Genomic DNA, 21390 nt, shown 5'->3' on the forward strand with positions numbered 1-21390 from the left:
GCAGGAAAGTTGATGTTTCGGGTTGGGACCCTTCTTCAGATTTTGGGTCCCGACCTGAAACATCAACTTTCCTGCTCCTCTGATGCTGCCTGGCCCACTGTGCTCCTCCAGCTCCACACTGTGTTACCTCTGACTCCAGCATCTGCAGTTCTTACTATCCCCAACATCTCAGGGTATCCTGCACAGGCAGCGAACACCTGTACCTTCATCCACGAAGATTGGCATCGAACATGCAGCATCATGGCAAATTTCAGACTAATTGTAGTACAATTAATCACTTCAGCCTGTTATGACACAGCTCCAGGACAAGTGTGACTTAAATAATCAATCTATGCAGAGGTGATAATGTAAAGTGGCAATAAATTGATGAATGTGAGTTTCTACTTACAATGAAACATCTGCCATGCCACCTATGTGCCCTCAGAAGCTTTTGTTTTAATCTAAGGCCATATTCAGAGTACTGCATGCAGTTCTGGTCACTCTACTATAGAAAGGATATTATTAAACTAGAAAGAGTGCAGAAAAGATTTATTAGGATGCTACCAGGACTGGGAGGTTTCAGTTATAAGGAAAAGCTGGATAGGCTGGGACTTCTTTCCCAGGAGCGTGGGAGACTGAAGAGTGACCCAATAGAAGTCTATAAAATCATGAGAGGCATAGATAAGGTAGATACCCAACAGCATTTCCACATGCTAAGTGAGTTTAAAACTAGAAGGCATAGGTTTAAGATGAGAAGGGAGAGATACAAAAAGGTCCAGAGGGGCATGTTTTCCACACAGAGGGTGTGAGTGTCTGGAACGAGCTACCAAAGGTAGTGGTGGATACTAGTACAATTTTATCATTTAAGAAACATTTGGAAAGGTACGTGGATGGGATATGTATGGAGGGATATGGACCAATCGCAGGTAAATGGGACTAGATTAATTGTGAAAACTGGGCGGCATGGGCAAGTTGGGCTGAAAGGCCTGTTTCCACGCTGTAAACCTCTATGATTCTATGTGTACTGTGAAGGTCTACTCATGGCTGGCAGAGATTGACTTGGTGCACAGTTCGGGTTTAAATATGGGGCAAGAAATCCGTCAGGTCCTGGAAATGACAAGTACTTCCACTGCTAGCAAGTGCAAGACAGAGAGAGACATTGCCGTGCAGGCATGTTGTACACATAATGAGATGAGCCTTGTAAAACTGTATGAGATAGCTCACTAGGACTCATGGAGAGAAACCCTCCCTGAAACTCCCCACAATTGACATTTTGCTGATGTTTGGTAAAATTCAGCACAATGTTTCTAATAAAACATGACTCCTCAGGAGAAGGCGTTCTGCAGAAAAGTTATATTCAACTCAAAACTTAGGGCTGGATGTTGACTTTGGAGGAGAAGTATTGCTGAAGAAGATGCCTGCTCAGCTCAGAATATAGTGCCAGTTTTTCATCCCTGGGATAGGTGTCTGGAGCCTGGAAAATACATGACTTTGCAAGTCCACCTCTGGAAATACTGCTCTGGAGAATCTTCACTTCCGGGGAGGGGGGTTCAGTCATGCATGTAAGAATATATAAAAATGCTTAGCTGACAGCCCAGAAAACCATTGTCCTTTTGAAACATCAGAGTCCCTGTCTTAATACTCTGGTATTCTGATCTCTGCTATCAATTTAATTAATGTTTGTTTAAACAGATTTTAGTAGTTTCAAATACCTTGTGGTTTCAGCTCTCGAACCTTTAAAGGTCTTGCGGGATTGGCATGTTTACAGGTAACATTAGGTCACAATAGTCCCATTGGGCTGTTCTCTCATTAATATTATACAACATAATGTAATAGTAAATTATTGTTACATGTATTTATAAAAATGCAGTAAAATGTGTATAAGTCACCATAAGCCAATGCCATTTTAATTACATAAATTATAAAAACAAATAATTCATGCAAAGTTAGGACAAATTACATTTTTTCTCCCAAACACGGCTTCTTGATTTTCTCAGTGGCTAGAGGACATTGCCACACTCTTCAGGCAGCAAACCATACCCTGAGGCTGCAACACTAAGGAAGAGGCAGCTGATGCTGACTGGAGCCAGAACATCTCCTCTGCCAAAGCCACCTCATTGCCATTGATACTCCAGCTGCCTCCATAGCCAAGAGACTGTCCCAACTCTCAAGGGCTGGGGCCTGTCTCAACTTCCAACTGGTGGTGGTTTAACCTGAGGGTCACCACGCCTCAGGCAAGGGGCAAGGATGAGAAGGTGGGACCTTCACGGTAACCTCAACTCTGTTATAGGGCTGCAGTGAATAGAGTTTTGTTTAAATATTGTGGTTTTGACACAATGGAAATTTATGAATTAATCACTTTTTTAAGGCTTTTCTTAAACATTCAATGGTCATTATAGGGTTCTTTGTTTTTATATATTGTACTAGGTCAAAAGTCATGTGAGTGCTTTAGCTTGGCATAGGGGCTCATGATGGGCCTTGGGAATAGGAAGGAAAGCGTAAGCTGGCATAAGGGACCATAGCAGTTGTTAAATGGGCATATCTTGATATTTGGGAGCATGAGGAGGCCCTTCGAAAGGTTTCTTCAAGCAGAATATGGTTCGTTATATCCCTGACATGACCTCTGGCTATACCTTCAGAATCTTGCCCCTTGTCTGAGGCATGGTGACCTTCAGGTTAAACCATCACCAGTCGAAAGTTGAGACAGGCCCCAGCCCTTGAGAGCTGGGGCAGTCTCTTGGCTATACAGGCAGCTGGAGTATCAACTGTGATCCTCTAAAACCCTGTCCCTTCTCCATTAAAATTGCACGGGACCAGGTCAGCCCTATCTCCCCAATACAGCTGGCTATGGGCTCATGACCTGACCCAGTCCGCACACTCCTGAAAATCAGAAAGCTAGGGAATGGGGTCAGGACTCCTAGCATCAGGTCCTGATCACCAATTTGAAAGCACTCCTGAGGGTACCTGTCTCGGTAAAAATCTGGCCTAGAATTTTATTGTCTCTTCATGTGTATTGCCCGACCTGCTGAGCGTTGCCAACATTTGCTGTTTTTATTTCAGTGTACAATCATTACAAGCTTAGTACACATTAAACATGCAGACACATGTCATTCATCAAGACATAACTTTTTCACAGGTTTTTACGCAGAACTTATTAATCAACTCCTAGTTAATTGCAGTCTTGGGGCACAGGCCAAATTATAACAGTGCACTCTGTAGGGCAACAAAGAATCAATTAAAACAGTTTCTGAATTTTCCAATTGAACAGTGCATATGTAGATCCTGAAGTTCCTGCCAACTTCAGCCAAGTAATACTCATAAGGTCTGACAGCTTCGCCATTGTTATTGACCCAGCTGTCAGGGTATTATGGTTCAGTTTAAGATAATCACTCATAAATCCAATAGAGGACTTAGGAGAATCTCCTTTACCTAAAGAATGGTGAGGATGTGGAACATAATACCAAAAGGAGTCATTGAAACATTTGACACACAGGGACATTGAAGGAGAATCTAGACAAGCACAAGATTTTGAAAAGGAATCCAAGGTTTTTCTAATAAAGTTAGATGAAGTAGGATGGGAAGAGGTTCATGTGGTACATAAACACCGTCAGTGTCTAGTTGGACCAAATAGACTCTTTCTGGACAGTACCATTGATGTAAGGTTATTCTAATGGTTTGAATGAGGTTGGTTAAGTGGATCTCATCGAGTATGAGATTCCTAATTGGGGCTGTTAACATGGACCAATTAGACAGCCCTGGCTGATAGACAGAAACAGGAGTGTCAGAAAGTCACCTCACTCTGGGGACTGGCACTGAGCTAGCTGGTCAAAGTCCATGTACTGTGCACGTGTAAATAAGGAATGACTTGGTGACAGGATACCAGCCTCTGTGCAGTTATTTCAGTTATTAAAGGTTATGGAGCTGTAAAGGGTAGATGGAAGAGTTAAGAAATGAACAAACAAAGCTATAAATGAAGGTCAGAATGGGTTGAGCAGCTGAATGACCTATTCCTGATCCTAAGTTCCAATGTAGGTGGTGGCTGTGGGACAGCAAATATATTGCCTGCTGTAGGAGAATGCACAGTGTAGAAAGCAATGGTTAGTATTGTTCTCATAAAAGCCATTGCCCCTCCCGGGTTCTGATCTATCTTCTAAAAACGCAGACACCGAAGACTGTTTAATGAAGGCTTCAAGGCCACTTCCTGGACAACAAATATTGTAGATTGTAGGACTGATATGAGGATCTCCTGTGCCCACATGGATGCCATGTGAAACATCTTATACCTCAGGGAAGCTCGTCACCTGGTCAAAAGCTCTGTGCCTAATCAAATACTGCTCCTTGCGAGCACTGCATCTGTCATGTATTTAATAATGCAGAGTGTCTGAGGTGGTACAGAACTCTAGCTGCTTTGATTGATCCATTAGCAAGAATGTGCCATGCTGTGATGACCTTAACTTTGCTGGGAAGAGCAGTACTCATTCCAGATGTCTTCAGCTCAGTTGGCAGCAGATGGTGCAACTGTCTTGTGAACTGGAGGCAGGGAAGTGTGGCCTTCTTCGACATATCCAGGTCACATTGAAGTGTCCACGCAAGTAAGTTCCAGGGCTGTGGCCCCGCCAGAGCGAAATACTCTGGTGCTTTTTCGCATTTACGTTTGGCCACAGTTGAATGACCATGGTCACCAAATTGCATTAAATGCCAGCAGCAAAAGTGTCTTGCAAAAGTAACTAACACCTGGGATCATAGAATCCCTACAGTGTGGAAGCAGGCCATTCAGCTCACCAAGTCTACACCGACCCTCGGAAGAGCATCTCACCCAGATCCACCCACTAACCCTGCAATTCCCATGGTCAATCCATCTAACCTGCACATCTTTGGACTGTGGAAGGAAACTGGAGCACCCGGAGGAAACCCATGCAGACATGGGGAGAATGTGCAAACTCCACACAGACAGCCGCTGGAGGGTGGAATCGAACCCAGGCCCCGACAATGCCAATCAGCAGTGCTAACCACTGAGCCACTGTGCCACCCGATGGGATTTGGGGGGTGGAGGGGAGGGGCGAACAAAATGTAGTCCACAATCAGCTGAGACTCCAAATAGCCTGCAGTTGGGATTGCTAGGAGCTGTATCTGCAAAGATCTTTCATTTTAAACAGGGCCTCACACTTGCTAAATGAAATTGCTTTGAGAGGAAATATGCATGCCATGAATTGGGTAGGCCCCAACGGCTATGCCACCCACCCTGCAACATCTCCCCTACAACATCAGAAGAAAATGAAAAGAAGAAACAATCATCTGGCTCTACATCCTCTGCGATGTCTGAAAAATTCATGATCACTTCTGTTCTAAATTAGGTTCAAATGTAATTATGCAACAAACAGCCACCATCTCACAGCCATGCTGTGTGTGCGTGAGGATAGGGCTTCAGATCCCTGACGAGGCTGCAGTTCTATTTATAATAGTTGCAATTCAACGTCAAATACTTGCAGACACAATTTTCGGAAATATTTTTAAGCGTTAACTCCAACTTGGCATTCAGCAGAGTCACCTGATAGAAAATTAATACAAATAAAATTATCATGTTGTGAGTCTCTCACTAGTGTGGGTAATTTGTAATTTTTGAAATGAGGAGAAAGGCACCCATACTGCATACTAAACATTGTGGTACTCTAATGAGCCAGCAAGGAATGCAATCAGGTTTGATTGAGCACTGATGTTGTCATGGCAAAGCACACTACGAGACATTGGCATGCTCAAATATACAGGAGGTGATGCAATCCTATGAACACAGAAACCTAATCTCAATTAGCCAACAGAAGATACATGAAAGAGGTACTGACAAAGTTTTTTCTGAGGTGGGGCAGTTCCTGTTACAGAAGGATATGACAACACTGCCATTTTCAGTACGATCATGATGACCCTTGCAAGTCATGTGTTGGGGAGATATGAGGATAGGTGTTCAGCACCCTCAGGTAAGGAAAAGAGGCCAATGGATCTGTGAAATGGAAGACCAGAACTGGTAGAGCTAAAGACCAAACTAAACTCATTTTTTTGGTTCCCATCACAAGCTAAGCAAAGTGCAAGCACCAATCAGGCAATCTGTCTGGCTCACCCCTCTGTTGGTACCTTCCCATTTTCACTTGATGCCCACTTTCACAAATTCCTCCCTGAAAAGGATGGGTAACAAGTGCTGGGGGAGTGTGGATGGGCTGGCAGCAAATTTGTGCAGCTGCTTTGTGGAGAAACTGCAACGCCAACAGTTTTCCAGCATTTTCTGATCAGCCTTTAAAACTTGGCTAGACAGCTTGCGATCTAAAATCGAGAGTTAGAGTTTGCAAGCTCTGACGAGGAGAAACAAATTCAGCCACCTTGATTTAAAATGGGCACAGCAGCCTTGTTTCATCATTGAACAAGTTCTGCGTTCACTCAATACAGCCCCCCCGGGCCATCCATTTTAAGACCCTGACCAATTTAGCAGCGGATCGAAAGTACATACAGATTGGCTGCAGCCTCTGCACTATTAATTATCATAATGCATATTTTAAGACCAGAGAAAAAGTTTGAAAAGTTGAATCTAGTCCCTAGTATCTGGTCCCAAGCAAACATTCAATATGGTAGCTTTGAATCAATATTTCTGGAACATGTTGTTCCTTGGTATATTTGAAATCACTTTTGTTCAAATAAATCTTAAAATTCATGGAACACTGTTTCAAGTTGTGTAAAAAAAGAAATTAAAAGGAGTTGCCATTGCTTCCAATAATTAAAGCGCATTAATCTTTGAACAGTGAGAAATCGGGGGGTGAATGAATATATTATTGCGTGACCCACTTATTACATGTGGTCATTTGTTTCATTTCTGGATAGCTTTCAAACACATTTCACATAGTGTAACACAACAGGGAACTTGGGATATAGGAAACAGAAGCTTTTCAGGCTGGATGCTCAATGATTCCTTTGAATTTCTAACACCAACACAGCAGATCCTCCACAGTGCTTTACTCCAGACACAATTTTAATAAAATGAATATCAAAACCTTGACTGCTTGCAGGCAAACATATTCTATATACTTACATTTGCATATTCCTAAAAGCAAATTGAAAGAAGTTTTGAATCTGTTTCTCAAGCCTACTTGTAGAATTGAAAAGTATAAAAGGTAGCATCTCAAATTCTGCCACATTTTGTAATTCTCTCTGCTTGTTCCTCTTTGCTTTTAAGGTTACATTTTAAAACAGTTGCCGGCAGACAATTATTTCAGTGGTTCTGTGAGAAGTGCTCGCCTCCAGATCCAAATTTCCATTGTGCACAATTTACACACAGAGCTCTATTCTTGTAGCCAAGATTCACAACATCATGATTATATGGGAGAGAATGATGCCTGTACTTTGAAACAGGTATTCAATTCAATTGCTCTTTATCCCCTATAACTTTACAATTTTATTGTTAGATTAACATGAAAGTAACTCTTGAAGCTGCTTTCGTTAACCTTTTAAGCCATCCATTCCACATTATAACAACTTGCTGCTCAAAACAAAAATATCTTTCTGTATAAATATTTCAGGTCGGTTCTGGACAGGTGAAAACTGTGTATAGCTGGTGAATGGAGAAAATCAAGCTTCAGCCGCTGCACAGTGCCAGAAAGAATTGACATTCCTTCTCCAGTACCTAATTTGAAACTTGCTCTGTAGCTATTGACCATAATGTCGTCACTCTGAAAAACCTTCCTTAAAGTTTACAACTTCACCCCAAAAAAGACACTTCATGTTCACCTGCATTTTATTTCTTGGCCACTGGTTGATCTAATAGATCTCCCTTTAGATTTCTGAATTGGAATTTAAAGATGTCTGCTTCACAAACAACTTTAAAATGGCCTGCTTTAATGGCATTGCCAGCTTGGAACTGATGAAGCCGTTGCCTGCCATATTGTGAGCACAGAGCAATGGTTGTGAATGCTCCCTCTACTTTCCCATTCATTTCTTGAAGGTGCTCTGAGGGGTGTTATTGTCCAATCGATTATCACCCTGTCACCAAGGAGGAATTTGTGAAACGGGCATCAAGTGAAATTGGTAAGGTACCAACTTCGGGGAGTCTGTAGAGGGGCTTGCCTGATTGGTGCTCACACTTTGCTTGGCTTGTGATGAAACCAAATAATGAGTTTAGTTTACCAGCTTTACCAGTTCCAGTCATTCTGCATTTTGATTTGCCAATAATTTTTTCCCTTTACAATTAATACATTGTCTTCATCCAATCCCCATTTATCACCTCAATTCTATCTTGACTTACAGCATTTTTCATCCACTACCTTGATCACCTCCCTCAACTCCTACCAACTTCTACCAATTTATAGTTTTCTTCGATTTTACTCTGTATAAATCATTATCTGACAAAACAAGGCATAAGCTGTAATGCTGCAAGATCTCTTCCCCCATGCGCAAGCCCCTACCCCATTTGTGTTCTGTAAGTGCAACTCTTCTTCCATCTTATACTGTGTCACTTCACACAAGTGCTAGGCGATGACCATCTCCAAGAAGAGAAAACCATTGACCAGAAATTGAACTCGATCAACCAAATACGTACTGTAAATACAAGGCAGGTCAGAGGCTAAGAATTCCATGGTGAGTAACTCTCTCAGATGCCTGTCCACAAGTCAGGAGTGTGCTGGAATACTCTCCACTTACTGCGATGGGTTCAGCTCCAACAGCAGTCAAGAAACTTGACACCATCAAGGCCAAAGTGACCTGTTTGATCAGCACCCCAATCACCACCTTCAGCATCCCAGTTTGGTGACTTCCAAGAGAAATTCTTACTGGAGCATTAAAGATTTGCTGCTGTGCCCTGGGTGTGTATTCCGAAATTTCCCCAGCCTACAAGAGCCTTCCTTCGAAACCCCAGTAGGAATCAAATGCTTCAACAATCACATCATATTTAATGGTGTGTTCATCAATTGCTTCTCTTAAGAACAGAGAAACAGAGAACAACACAGCACAGGAACAGGTCCTTCTGCCCTCCAAGCCTGCACTGACACATTTTGCCCTTCCATACTAAAATTGTCTTCATTTACAGGGGTTCCGTATCCCTCTATTCCCTTCCTATTCATGTATTAGTCCAGGTACTTCTTGAAAGCTGCTATTGTGTCTGCTTCCAACGCCTCCTCTGGCAGTGCATTTCAGGCACTCATCACCCTTTGTGTAAAAAACTTCCCTCACAAATCTTTTTTAAATTGCACCCCCACCCCTCCCTGAACCTTGAACCTGTGTCTCATATTAATTGACCCCTCAACCCTGGGAAAAAGCCTCATACTTTCCACTCTATCCATGCCATTCACGATCTTATAAACTTCTATCAGGTCGTCCCTCAACCTCCTGCTTTGCAGTGAAAACAAATCCAAACTATCCAACCTTTCTTCATATCTAAAATCCTCCATACCAGCAACATCCTGGTAAATCTTTTCTGTACCCTTTCCAAAGTACCCATATCCTTCTGGTAGTGTGGTGACCAGAACTGTACACAATATTCCAAGTGTGGCCTAACTAAAGTTCTATAAAGCTGCAGTGTAATTTGCCTATCCTTATACTCAGCGTCCCTCCTAACGAAGGCAAGCATGCCATAGGCATTTTTTACTACCTTATCTACCTGCGCTACCACCTGCAGTGATCTGTGGAGTGCACACTCAGATTCCTCTGCATATCAATACTCCTAAAGATTCTGTCATACACTGTATAATTTCCACCTGTACTTGATTTTCCAAAATGCATCACCTCACAATTGTCCAGATTAAACACCATCTGCTATTTTCTGCCCATGCCTCCAACTGATCTGGATCCAGCTATATTCTCTGACGATCCCCTTCACGATCTATAACTCCACCAATCTTTGTATCATCCACAAACATAGTAATTAGACCAGCTACATTTTCCTCCAAACCACTTATGTATACCACAAACAGCAGAGGTCCCAGCACTGGTCCCTGTGGAATACCACTAGTCACAAGCCTCCATTTAGAAAAGATCCTTTCACCATCTTGCTAGCTAACCCTTGATACCATTCACCTTTTGTACCAGTCTACCATGAAGGACCTTGTCAAAGGCTTTACTGAAGTCCATTAACCACTTTTCCCTCATCAATCATCTTTGTTAACTCCTCAAAAAACTCGATCAAGTTAGTGAGGCTTGAGCTCCCCTGCACAAAACCATGCTGTCTATTGCTAATAAGTTCATTTGCTTCTAAATGCGTATAGATCTTGTCCCTGAGAATCTTTTCCAATAATTTCCCTTCCATCGAGGTAGGGCTCACAGGCCTGTAATTTCCTGGATTATCCCTGCTACTCTTCTTAAATATTGGGACAATATTGGCTGTTCTCCAGTTCTCTGGGGCCTCACCTGTGGCCAAAGAGGATAGAAAGATGTCTGTCAATGCTCCAGCAATTTGTTCTCTTGCCACCCTAAATATTCTGGGATAGATCCCATCAAGACCTGGGGACTTATCTACCTTAATACTTTTTAAGAGCACAACACCTCTTACTTTTTAATGGCAACTTGGCTTAGAAATTCGACACTCCCTTCCCTGAGATCATCCTCCACCAATTCCTTCTTTTTGATGAATGCCAACACAAAGTATTGCTTCAATGTTGTACTGGCAGAAGATGATGTACAATATTACTTTGTTTATGGCACCATTCTGCTAACTCATTAGAATAGGTCTGCATATGTAGAGGTATGTTCCAACATCCCTCATTATTCTGGCTGACAATGCAATTACTCTAAAGTGGCAACAAAAACAGAAATAACTGGAGATACTCAGCAGATCTGGCAGCATCTGTTGAGAGAAAGCAGAGTCAACATTTCGAGCCCAATGGCCATTCTTCAGAATCTCTGCACGGATGCTGCCGGACCTGCTGGGTTTCTCCAGTTGGTTCTGTTTTTGTTTCAGATTTCCAGCATCCGCAATTCTTTGTTGTTTTGTTGACTACAAAGTTGGGATGGGATTCTGGTGTACCACATCACTGCCTGGTTTTATGCCACTCAGTGCCATTCTACTGCCCATGGTTCACAGAAGGAAATTTTTCCTTTGTCAGAGAAATTCCTTTTGTTTCTTGCAATTGTGAGGGTTTTTAGATCAATATTTTGATGATCAACATTACATTTTTCTCCACTCTCCACAAAAACCATAAAACAACAGTCTTACCCATCACCTTTCACTGTCAACTGAGACCATAACAACCACCAACTCGCAATAATCAGTCCATTAGGCACTTATTTCAATTACAGATGCTTCAATTTTACTTAAACCTAAAATGAAAGATGAAAGGGTCTACAGCCCGCATTTTCATCCGGGGCAAGTTTTCCTATTTTGTGTATTCTGTCTAGGATAAATATGATAGTGTGCATAAACAGAACAATTTTCTTTCTTTCTATACAGTAATCATGGAGTAGTAAGGCTTGCCATCAATATATTGATTCCCTGAGCCATTTGATCATAGAACTCCTACATTGTGGAAATAGACCCTTCGGCCCAACAAGTCCACACCACCCCTCAGAGCATTCCATCCAGACCCAACCCTCATAACCCACTTAATTTACACATCCCTGAATACTGTGGGCAATTTAGCATGGCCAATCTACCTAGCCTGCACATCTTTGGACTGTGGGAGGAAACTGGAGCACCTGGAGGAAACCCACGCAGACACAGGGAGGATGTGCCAACTCCACACTGATAGTCGCCCAAGGCTGGAGTCAAACCCGGGTCCCTGGCGCTGTGAGGCAGCAGTGCTAACCACTGATGGGAGCATCCTGTGTGGATACATGAGGTAGAATATAAATCAGACAGTCATTTCCTCAAATTGCCCCTGTACAGTTCCGAAGTGGCTGGTGCCAGCTCAGCACTGATAACTGCTATCATATCAGCCACCTACCTGCTCCCTGAAGACAAGGAAATCATCCAAGCAAGTGGGAAAATGGCCTAATGTATGGGAAGTCACCAAACAGGTAATTCAATAAAATGAGCAGGAAATTAATTTAGTAGATAGATGGAAATAAGTAAATAGATAGGTTCAGCCTCACCTGCCATCCCGATCCCAATCATAGACATCCACTTTCACTGTCCTAAAGACAAAAGGCAAAAAAATTTGACGTCAGTCGATCCTGCTGCCTTCCACAGAAGTGTCTTACAAAAATGGGTATTTACTTTACTACTGTCTTTCCTTTACTCTGTCATGGGACAAGTGAGTGTTACTGGCGTCTCGTGGGGTCGTGTGTTGGAAACCAAGCCCCACTATTCCCACAGACTACACTAAAGTTAATAGTGTTATTAAGTATGCAAAATTCCCTAATTTGCATGCCTGATAGACTCGGGTTAACCAAAAACACACTTTCTGTACTGGCGTATTAATATTTATTACAAAATAAACAGATTCTAACCACAGGTAAACAACTATGAATTGCGGGCACATACCTCCAGCAGTTAAAAATTTAAACCACTTCTGAAACTCCCTTATGCACAGATAGACAGAGACAGACAAAAATAATTAGTGCTATAGGCAAAGGGGTAACTGGGAAAGATGTTCAATAGCCCTGGTCCACAAATTTCCCTGAGTCAATCCTTTTCTTTGCCAGGATTTTCTGCTCTTCCATCTCTTTTCTCTGGTTTCTTTTCAGCTCTTCACAGGAGGCACAGAAGATTGGCACATTATCTGCAAAGTCTCTTTGTTACTGATTACAGGCCGGTTTTCAGGTAGGTTTTCTACTGGAGAGAAAGGTCCACCATCTGCCCTAGCAGCTGTCAAAGGCCTTTGTCAGTGTTGTCCACACGCATAAGCTGTTCAGCTGTCCAGGAGTCAATCAGATACTGAGTTGAGGAGGAATTTCTTCAGCCAGACAGTGGTTAATCCATGGAGCTCATTGCCCTTGAAGGCTGTGGAGGCAAGTTATTGAATGCATTTAAGGTAGAGATAGATAGGTTCTTGATTAGTGAGGGGATCAAAGCTTATGGGGGGAAGGCAGGAGAATGGGATTGAGAAACATGTCAGCCATGATCAAATGGCAGAGCAGACCTGATGGGCTGAATGGCCTAATTATGTTCCTACATGTTATGGTTTTATGGTCATGTGACTGTTTGTTGTCAGGCTAATGATGCTTGCATTCCACAACTGGTCACAACTTCACAAGCCAATCAATTGCCTATTGCTGGCTGAATTTCACTTTTTATATACCTCCTGGTGCTAGCCTATCTACATATAAACAAACAGTCTGTCCCCACTGCTTGGACGAAGTAACAGTGTGAACATGATTTAGATTAACTTTCAGTAAGTTGCTTTCAAACAGTGCAAGAATTCCTTCCACAATCCTTTATTTTACAATGGTCCTTTCCCATTTCAGTCCACAATCAACAGTAAACAAAAATAAGAATCCATTGAATCCCAACAGTATGGAAGCAGGCCATTTGGCCCACCAAGTTCACACACACCCTCTGAAGAACATCCCACCCAGATCCACCCTATCCCAGTAACTGTACATTTTCCATGACTAATCCACCTAGTCTGCACATCCTGGACACTATGGGCAATTTAGCATGGCCAATCCACCTAACTTGCACATTGTTGGACTGTGGGAGGAAACCGGAGCATTCCGAAGAAACCCACACAGACACGAGGTGAATGTGCAAACTACATACAGACAGTCACCCGAGGGTGGAAATGAATCCAGGTCATGGGTACTGTGAGGCAGCAGTGTCAACCATTGAGCCACTGTGAAGATATATTCTTTATATTGGCAAACCAGCTTTTGTTGTCCATTCCTAATTGCCCTTGAAATGAATAACTAGCTCAACCATTTCAGAAGGCAGTTAGCAGTCAACCACATTGCTATTGGGCTGGAGTCACCCAGACCAGGTAAGAATGGCAAATTCCCTTCCCTAAAATATATCAGTGGACTGGATGGATTTTTATAGTAATCATTTTATTATCATCTCCATTATTAAGACTAGCTTCATATTAACTATATCAAACAAAGCTAAATTCCACCAGCTGCTATGGTGGGATTTGAAGCCATGCCTGCAGGCTAGAATATAGTGACTGGCTGCTGTACTGACCTCAGCGATAGGAACTAAATTCACCAGAAAATGTTAGGGTTGGTTCATTCCAGTTTAACCATCCTTTTAATAAGTGGAACACAACTTTTCTTGCACTGAAAATTAACTTTTACAATTGTAGACTCTCATTCCTTCAAATTATCATTATTATTTGAGATTTAAACACCAGCATTGTAAATTTTTGAAAACAGTCTTTCTGCTCTCTAAAGTCATTCGCTTAATCCAATTATTCTTTTTCTATCTCTTTGTTTTGCTTTCTGCATATAATTTGAATCATTGAATCAATGTTTTACCTGACAAATTCAAACTCTGCTCATTTACCTATGACTCTTCAATCTGATTCATTAATGACTAATATGACAGAATCTTCTATTCTCATTGATGAACAGTTGGAGGAGGGGCAGGTACTTAATTTGAAGCAATGCTGGCATAAATAAATATTGCCCCATTTCTACCTCTGCTTGACTTAGATTCTGGCTGCGAAGATCCAGGGTCAACCTTCCTGTCTTGCCATCAGTTGATGATTATAACAAGCTCTTCAGAGTCGTGTCCTGCCACGGCTTGGATTAACCCAGCTGCAGATGGTCCTGTTGCCATGTTGCGTGCATGATGGCCAAAACAGCAGGGTTAGTCTGGTCACCTTCAGTGAGCAGCTCCCTCCAACAAAGGTGCTAAATTCCTGGGCATCGGGAAGATGGTCTGTCGCTGTGAACCACCCCTCTGCTCTCGCTAATGATGCCCCGGGCCACTCCTTCCACAAATGCAGCATTGCAAATCACACCGTAACACCCATACATTACCTTCCTCTGGTCTGGGTCGTTCCATAATCCTGGGACTTCAGGCTGGTGGCTCTTCCAAATGCAGCCATGGTCCTCCTTGTGGTGCTGGTGAACACCATCTGCTGGTCTCTGGGACACCTGCCCCCTGAGGTCTTGCTTCCAAGGAAAGCCTTGCCACTGGCGTCATTGATTTGTGATTTGAAGGGCCTTCCCAAAAAAGGCAGCATGGGATTCTGACTGGCACAAAGGCAGGAAAGCAAGATTGCTGATGCCCCAACAAGATTCCTCCATAGCTTCTTACCCAGGATAGAATCTGAGATGAAAACAGTAAGACTTTTGGATGAGTTGAAGTTTCTGAAGGGTGGACAATGGGATCTAATTTAGTGCATGGTGAAGGCGGTATTACAGAGAACCATACAAATATGTTGTAAACTACTGTACAGCATTGACAGTTAACTATTCCATATACTGACCTGTCATAGTCCCCATTACATAGTGCTCGGACTGGGATAGTAAATGGTTGCCAGACTGGGTTTAATGTATTCTTCACCACTTCAGTTTTGTGGCAGATGGTAAACCTGAGAGAGAGGGGGAGCAGGAGAAAGATACACATGTAATGATAGTAAACCTGAGAGAGAGGGAGAGAGATTGAGACAAATGGGCAAAAACAGAACAAGGAAAAGAAAATCATGCAAATAAGTTATAAAAATATGAATGGAGAGGAGAAAAAGTCATCGATTGTTGTAATATTACAAATGTATTCAAAAAAGCGTGGCCTAGAAATTCCTATTATTAATTGGAGGGAATGATAACCATGCAACTTAACATTAATAGGAAAAATAACGGAAGTCCTACTAAAAGAAAGGATCAAACATCTATAAACAAGAAATATATTACTGAATAGTTAGTATGGATTTCTAAAAATGAAATCTTTGTTGACATAAGTTATTGAACACTTTAAGGAAGTTACAGAGAGAACAAACAATAGTAATGCAGTAGTTGTATTTATTTTGATTTTCAAATGGCATTCGACATGGTGCCCATAATAGACCAATGAATAAAGTCAAAGAATGTGGAGTCAAGTGACAAGTGGGAGAAAAGATTGTGTGCTAACTTCAAGACAAAAAACACAAAATGGCAGTAACGGGTGATTCAAGGGCAGATTATGTGAGGTAGTGTTCTACGAAGATCAGTGTTAGGATCACCGCTGCTCATAATTGATATTAATGATTTGGACTTTGGAAACAAAAGTACAATTTCTAAAATTTGTGATCACACCAAATTGTGGTGGAGATAGTCAGTACTAAAGCGGACTACAACTACAACAGGACATTAGTAATCTTGAAGTCTGTGCAAGTAAATAAAGTGAAACACAGATGCATGTGAGTTAGCACATTGTTGTACTAAGAGTAGAGAGATTAGAAGATGTGAGTCTAGATGGGTAAAGGAACAAAGATATCTCAGTGTCAAAATTCAGCAGTAACTAATAGTTGCATCACAAGTTAACAAGGCTAATAATGGAGCAAAACAAAAAATTATTTGTGGAAGAACAAAATTAAAAATAGGGAAGTTAGCTGAACCTGTATCAAAACTTTGCTACACAATAGTTAGTATGCTGTATGCTGCCTGGATGACCTTGCTGATCTCACATCAGACATGTTTGTCATAAGATAAAGTCACCTACAGTTTGGGACATACTTGAATAATGAGGAGTCAACCCCTCTGACAGCTCTGATCACAAAGGATATCAAGGAATTTGAAAGAGTTCAGAGAAGATTTAAAAGGATACTAGCAGAAATGTGTGGGTGAATCAACAAAGGATTGACAAGCCGGATCTAAAAACAAGGCTGAGGTGTGAACTGTCCAAGGCATCTGAAGTTCGGAAAGCTTTTGAAGCATGGATGTAGAGAGAATGTTTCCTCTGATGGGGAAGATGTAACTAGAGCCATCAATAGAAGGTAGTCACCTTGGAATCTAGTAGGAAATTTGGTAGAAACTTCTTTACCCAAAAAGTGGTGAGAATGTGAAACCTGCTAACACAGGGAGTGATTGAAGTGAATCATACAAATGTGTTTAAGGGAAGGCTAGATAAGCACATGAAGGAGACGTGATTGGGGTTATGTTGATATATTTAGAGAATTGGGCTGAATAGTCTGTTTTTGTGCTATACATCCAATGTAATTGTATCCTAATTTGGCAACGTCCATTTCTGTGTGCCTCACCTACAGAGTGCTAACAGACTGAACTCAAATGGGGACTTTTGATGAGCTTGGGATACTTGGCATTCAAACTGCACAATCAAGTAGAATGTCTAAGTGAGTGATTGGTATGATTGAGGCTCGGAGAAGAACTAGGCCTCAGGGTGCAATTGGCGAGATTTTCAGTCAGAAGAGAACACAGTGGCTCTGTAGTGTTGCTATAGCTGAGCCCGAGAGTGATTGGAGTGTGAGGGTGGGGGATGTTGTGGTGGTAGGAGCTTGGAGCTACAGCTGGGATAAGCCTGGGGGTGCCTGGAGGTAAGAGCTGGAAGTGAGCTCAGAGTTGAGCACTTCTTTTCATTTAGTGATGCTTATTATTGCTTTGCCTGGCGACACTTAGTGTTATGCTGGCTGCCTCAAACACAAGAATAAGTTACAACAGCAGGAGAAGCAGAAATCAGGCTCATCATTTGTGTATTTTAATTGGCTAATACTTCCTTATGATTTGGGTAAATGCATCTTATCAAAACGGTATACGGTGTGGCCTACAACAAAATTGCGTGTGTGTGCAGACACCATTTTGGATGCATATGGCTCCCACAGCACTGAACATGCGGGTCTATGCACCATAATTTCTAATCAGTTTGTGATGTTGCTACATGTAAGTAGTAGACTAACTTTCCACTCAGTAACAGTCAACTTGAGAGAATAAAAGAGAGAGAGAGAGAGAAGTAAAAGTAAAACTGAGTACAATTTTCAATATAGTGAATATGGTAAGATTAAAATCTAACAGCAAAGCTGAGAGATTTGGCACAGTATAATACATTCAATAGATATGAATACAGGTAAATTAGACAGGATTGGAATACTGTGATAGCAAAGCTGAAAGATTTTGGTGCAAGCACAGTAAGGGCATACCAGGACAAAGCAGCTCAAAACACAGAAGTAATAATTTTGAGAAAAAAAAAGTTATGGTGATACTAAAACTGAACATGGGATACAAACAACATGGTAAACTTGAGAGAAAGAATTGTAGAAAGGAAGAGAAAAAGACATTTATACAGTGAAATTCAGCCCCTATAATTTCATGGGAATCACAGCTGTTTGGATTGTATAAACATTTCATGCAGGCAGAGGATACAAACTGGTGACTAAATTACAGGTTCGTGCCTTTATTGTGTCCTCTAAATATATGGTACAATTTAATGGGATGGTACAACGCACGCTGACAGTATTCCCCAATTCATACTTTTAATACAGATAGGGAAGAGAAGTCAATGAGGAAAAAGAGAAAATAAATGCTTGAGACCAATCAGTCAAAAGTTGCTAATGCAGTGATTATCTTCTGCCCTTTGACATTCAATTGCTCAGCTTGGTTATTGTCAGAAAAGTAGAAGACACAAAGGAGTAGATGTTTTCTCCTCTCGCCCCTTAGTCATCAAGTTGATGATTAGGATTTCAACTAATCCTAATGATAGGATTGCCTGATATTGATTCCAATTGTTCGATTACTGCCCAGGTATCAGTCTTTTACACAGCAGTTGGTGTGATTAGAAATGCATAGCCTGAAACTTTGGTGGATGTAGATTTAAAAATAACCTTAAGGAGATAATTGAATAATTATCTAAAGGTCTATTTCGGGGCTATGAGGAAAGTTTATGGAGAAGGATTAATTGGATGGAAGCAATTGATGGCCCCAACAGAAATATCCCTGTCACACCTCCAACTCCTCTGGACAACTTGTAGATTTTTGGCCATATCTTTGTCAAATGATGTATCCAGTATGTAGCCCAGAAAAAAATGATTTGAATGCATTACTGAGTTTATTATTTGAATAGCTGAATCAAAAAGATCAAGGACAATCAAGATCTGTTTTGAGTTGACTTTTCTGAGTCAGTAGGATGGGACTGGCACTATAAGGGTAAAATCAGCCAGGTTTCATCCTCTTGATTCCAGCCCAAAATCCCTGGTTGGTGGTATTAGACCATATGAAATAAGAGCACCAGAATACCATCCATCTCTTCAAGATCCCTCTGCCATGAGTTATGGCTGATCTTCTAGTTCACGCCACTTTACTGCACTATCCGCGTATCCCTGTGTTTTGTAGGTAGGAATCTTTAAATCACAGTCCTAAACATGTTCAACGATTGATCTTCCCCAGCCCAATGGGGCAGAGAATTGCAAAGATTCAATACCCTTTGAGGGAAGAAATTACTCTCCATGTGAGGATAGCACGTGAAGGCAGTTTTGCGCTTGGCTGTGATAGGCCCAACAGTCCAATAGATATTTATTCTCACATATTAAGGATGGTCACTTAGGCAAAGTACCCAAGTGTGAAAAACACACATGGAGCATTCCACCAGAAAGAAGCTAATATCTGAAGGAAAGCTCTAGAGGGTGGTAGGATAGGGGAAATATTTTGGTTTTTGAGGAAGAGGACAAGATACTCAGAAGCTTTCAAATTCACTCAATGTTACATCTGGATAAACTTCTCTGATTTCCAATTTGTTTTTGTTATCAGTCTACTTTGTTTACCTAAGCTTAAAGAGAATGGGGGCATTTTGAAATGTGTACAAGAAATAATTCACCAATTATACATAGTTACTTACGTCCCATCCTCGTTGCTCCGATAAAAGACCAAAAACGGATCTGATTTTCCAAAGAAATCCTTTTTATCCAGCTTATTAGCACAGAGCTGCATGGTTGCAATGTCCTGTAAAGCACAAGATTTTCTCTATTTAAAGAACACATCATACTTACAGCACAAAAAACAGGATGACAGGCTGTGATGTTATTGCCACCCAAATCTCCTTCCATCTTACTTCATCAACACTATCAAGTTAAACTTCCAAAGATGACTTCTTCATGCATTAGTGGCATGATTAAGTGGCTTGCCATTAAAAATTCTTCGTCCTCCTTAGTATACCCTTCATTTTTTAGCAACCAGATCCAAAAGAGATGTTTTAGCAGAAACTGCCAAACTTAAACTAGATTGCTACTGGTTAGTTGGTTGAAATTTTGGACTGCCATATTTTTAGATCCATTGTCACCCGTGAAAGAGAGAGACAGTTCATAGTATGCTGTACTAATGATAATCAGACTTGTAGTGAAAGCCGCTGTCAGATAGGACTCCTGACCTTCTGTGAGTAAATAAAGATCAGCATGTTTTGGAACTGGGTAACTTGCAGCGTCATGTATGCTGAAGGGGAATGATTGTGGTTGCTTAAGATGTATTTTTTGTTGTGTTGACTCATTAAAATGAAAACTGCTTTGTTGTTTAAAGTATTGTTGCCTTTTAATTCATGCTTTATTTATATTGGTTCTAGTTCGCGTCAAAGAAATAGTTACAAAAAGTGAAGTTTTATTGGTAATTTCTTCATTTAGGAGTTATTTGGTAAATTTGGTTACTTTCTGCTTTCCCCAAGAAGTTCCTAATTTTGTGCTTAGTTGAAATAAGGCCCAAAGATTAGTATTGCTGAGAGATTTAGAAGGGTCATGTACACAAATCTTTTCATATCGTTTGGGATAATAAGGTTATTTTTCTATTTAGTTGCGATTGTCGGCAATCGACTTGCCAATGTTAGGGTTGCATCAACTTTTGGTGGTGCTAAAACTCACACCAATTTCATAAGATAACAAGGTGTAGAGCTGGATGAACACAGCAGGCCAAGCAGCATCAGAGGAGCAGGAAAGCTGATGTTTCGGGCCTAGACCCTTCATCAGAAAATTTTCATGTAGCTCATCCGGCTCTACACCTTGTTACCTCAGATTCTCCAGCATCTGCAGTTCCTACTATCTCTGAAGCAATTTCATAAGAATGCTTTCCCTGGATGTGATGATAATTCTCCAAATGATGAAACCTGCAAAGACAAATCCAAATAATGTGCAGAGCTATAGGCTCAGAAAACCTACAAATGCTCCTTTACTGGTATTAAGTGCTAAACTGAACATGTCCACATAACTTGATACAGTAAAAAGAGCAAATTACTGCAGATGCTGGAATCTGTACCAAAACCAAAAAATGCTAGAAATCACAGCGGGTCAGGCAGCATCCATGGAGAGAGAGCAAGCTAATGTTTTGAGTCTAGATGGCTCTTCATCAGAGCTGAAGTGAAGTATTTTCATAATACAGCAAAATTTTGTGTTACCTGACACTCTCCCGACCAGAATTCTCGAGAAACTGTATTTTCTGACAGCTCAATGTGAGCTTGAAAGCTGGTCATTTTCAGTACTGAGATAATGTGTTGTTTAAAATAAACTAAGAATAATAACAGGGGTTTATAAATCTGCAGAAATTGTTCTTAGGCTACGCATCGAAATTATTAATTTACTGGGTCAGTTTTGGGTGTTG

At 41.3% G+C, this 21390-nt stretch overlaps 1 protein-coding gene across 1 annotated transcript in view; it reads right to left on the minus strand.

Moving 5' to 3' along the window:
- The window catches only part of LOC109927445 (copine-9-like), a 369357-nt gene that overhangs the window by 67276 nt on the left and 280691 nt on the right, over nt 1–21390 (minus strand). Inside the window, exons 9-11 of the mRNA XM_048606481.1 lie at nt 19649–19752; nt 15315–15419; nt 12037–12078 (exon numbers count right to left, since the gene is read on the minus strand). Of these exons, the coding sequence (XP_048462438.1) occupies nt 12037–12078; nt 15315–15419; nt 19649–19752 (251 nt within the window). The remainder of the gene's footprint in view (nt 1–12036; nt 12079–15314; nt 15420–19648; nt 19753–21390) is intronic.

Source organism: Rhincodon typus, chromosome 16 (assembly GCF_021869965.1).
Source record: "Rhincodon typus isolate 14 chromosome 16, sRhiTyp1.1, whole genome shotgun sequence".
In the NCBI taxonomy this organism is placed as follows: domain Eukaryota; kingdom Metazoa; phylum Chordata; class Chondrichthyes; order Orectolobiformes; family Rhincodontidae; genus Rhincodon; species Rhincodon typus.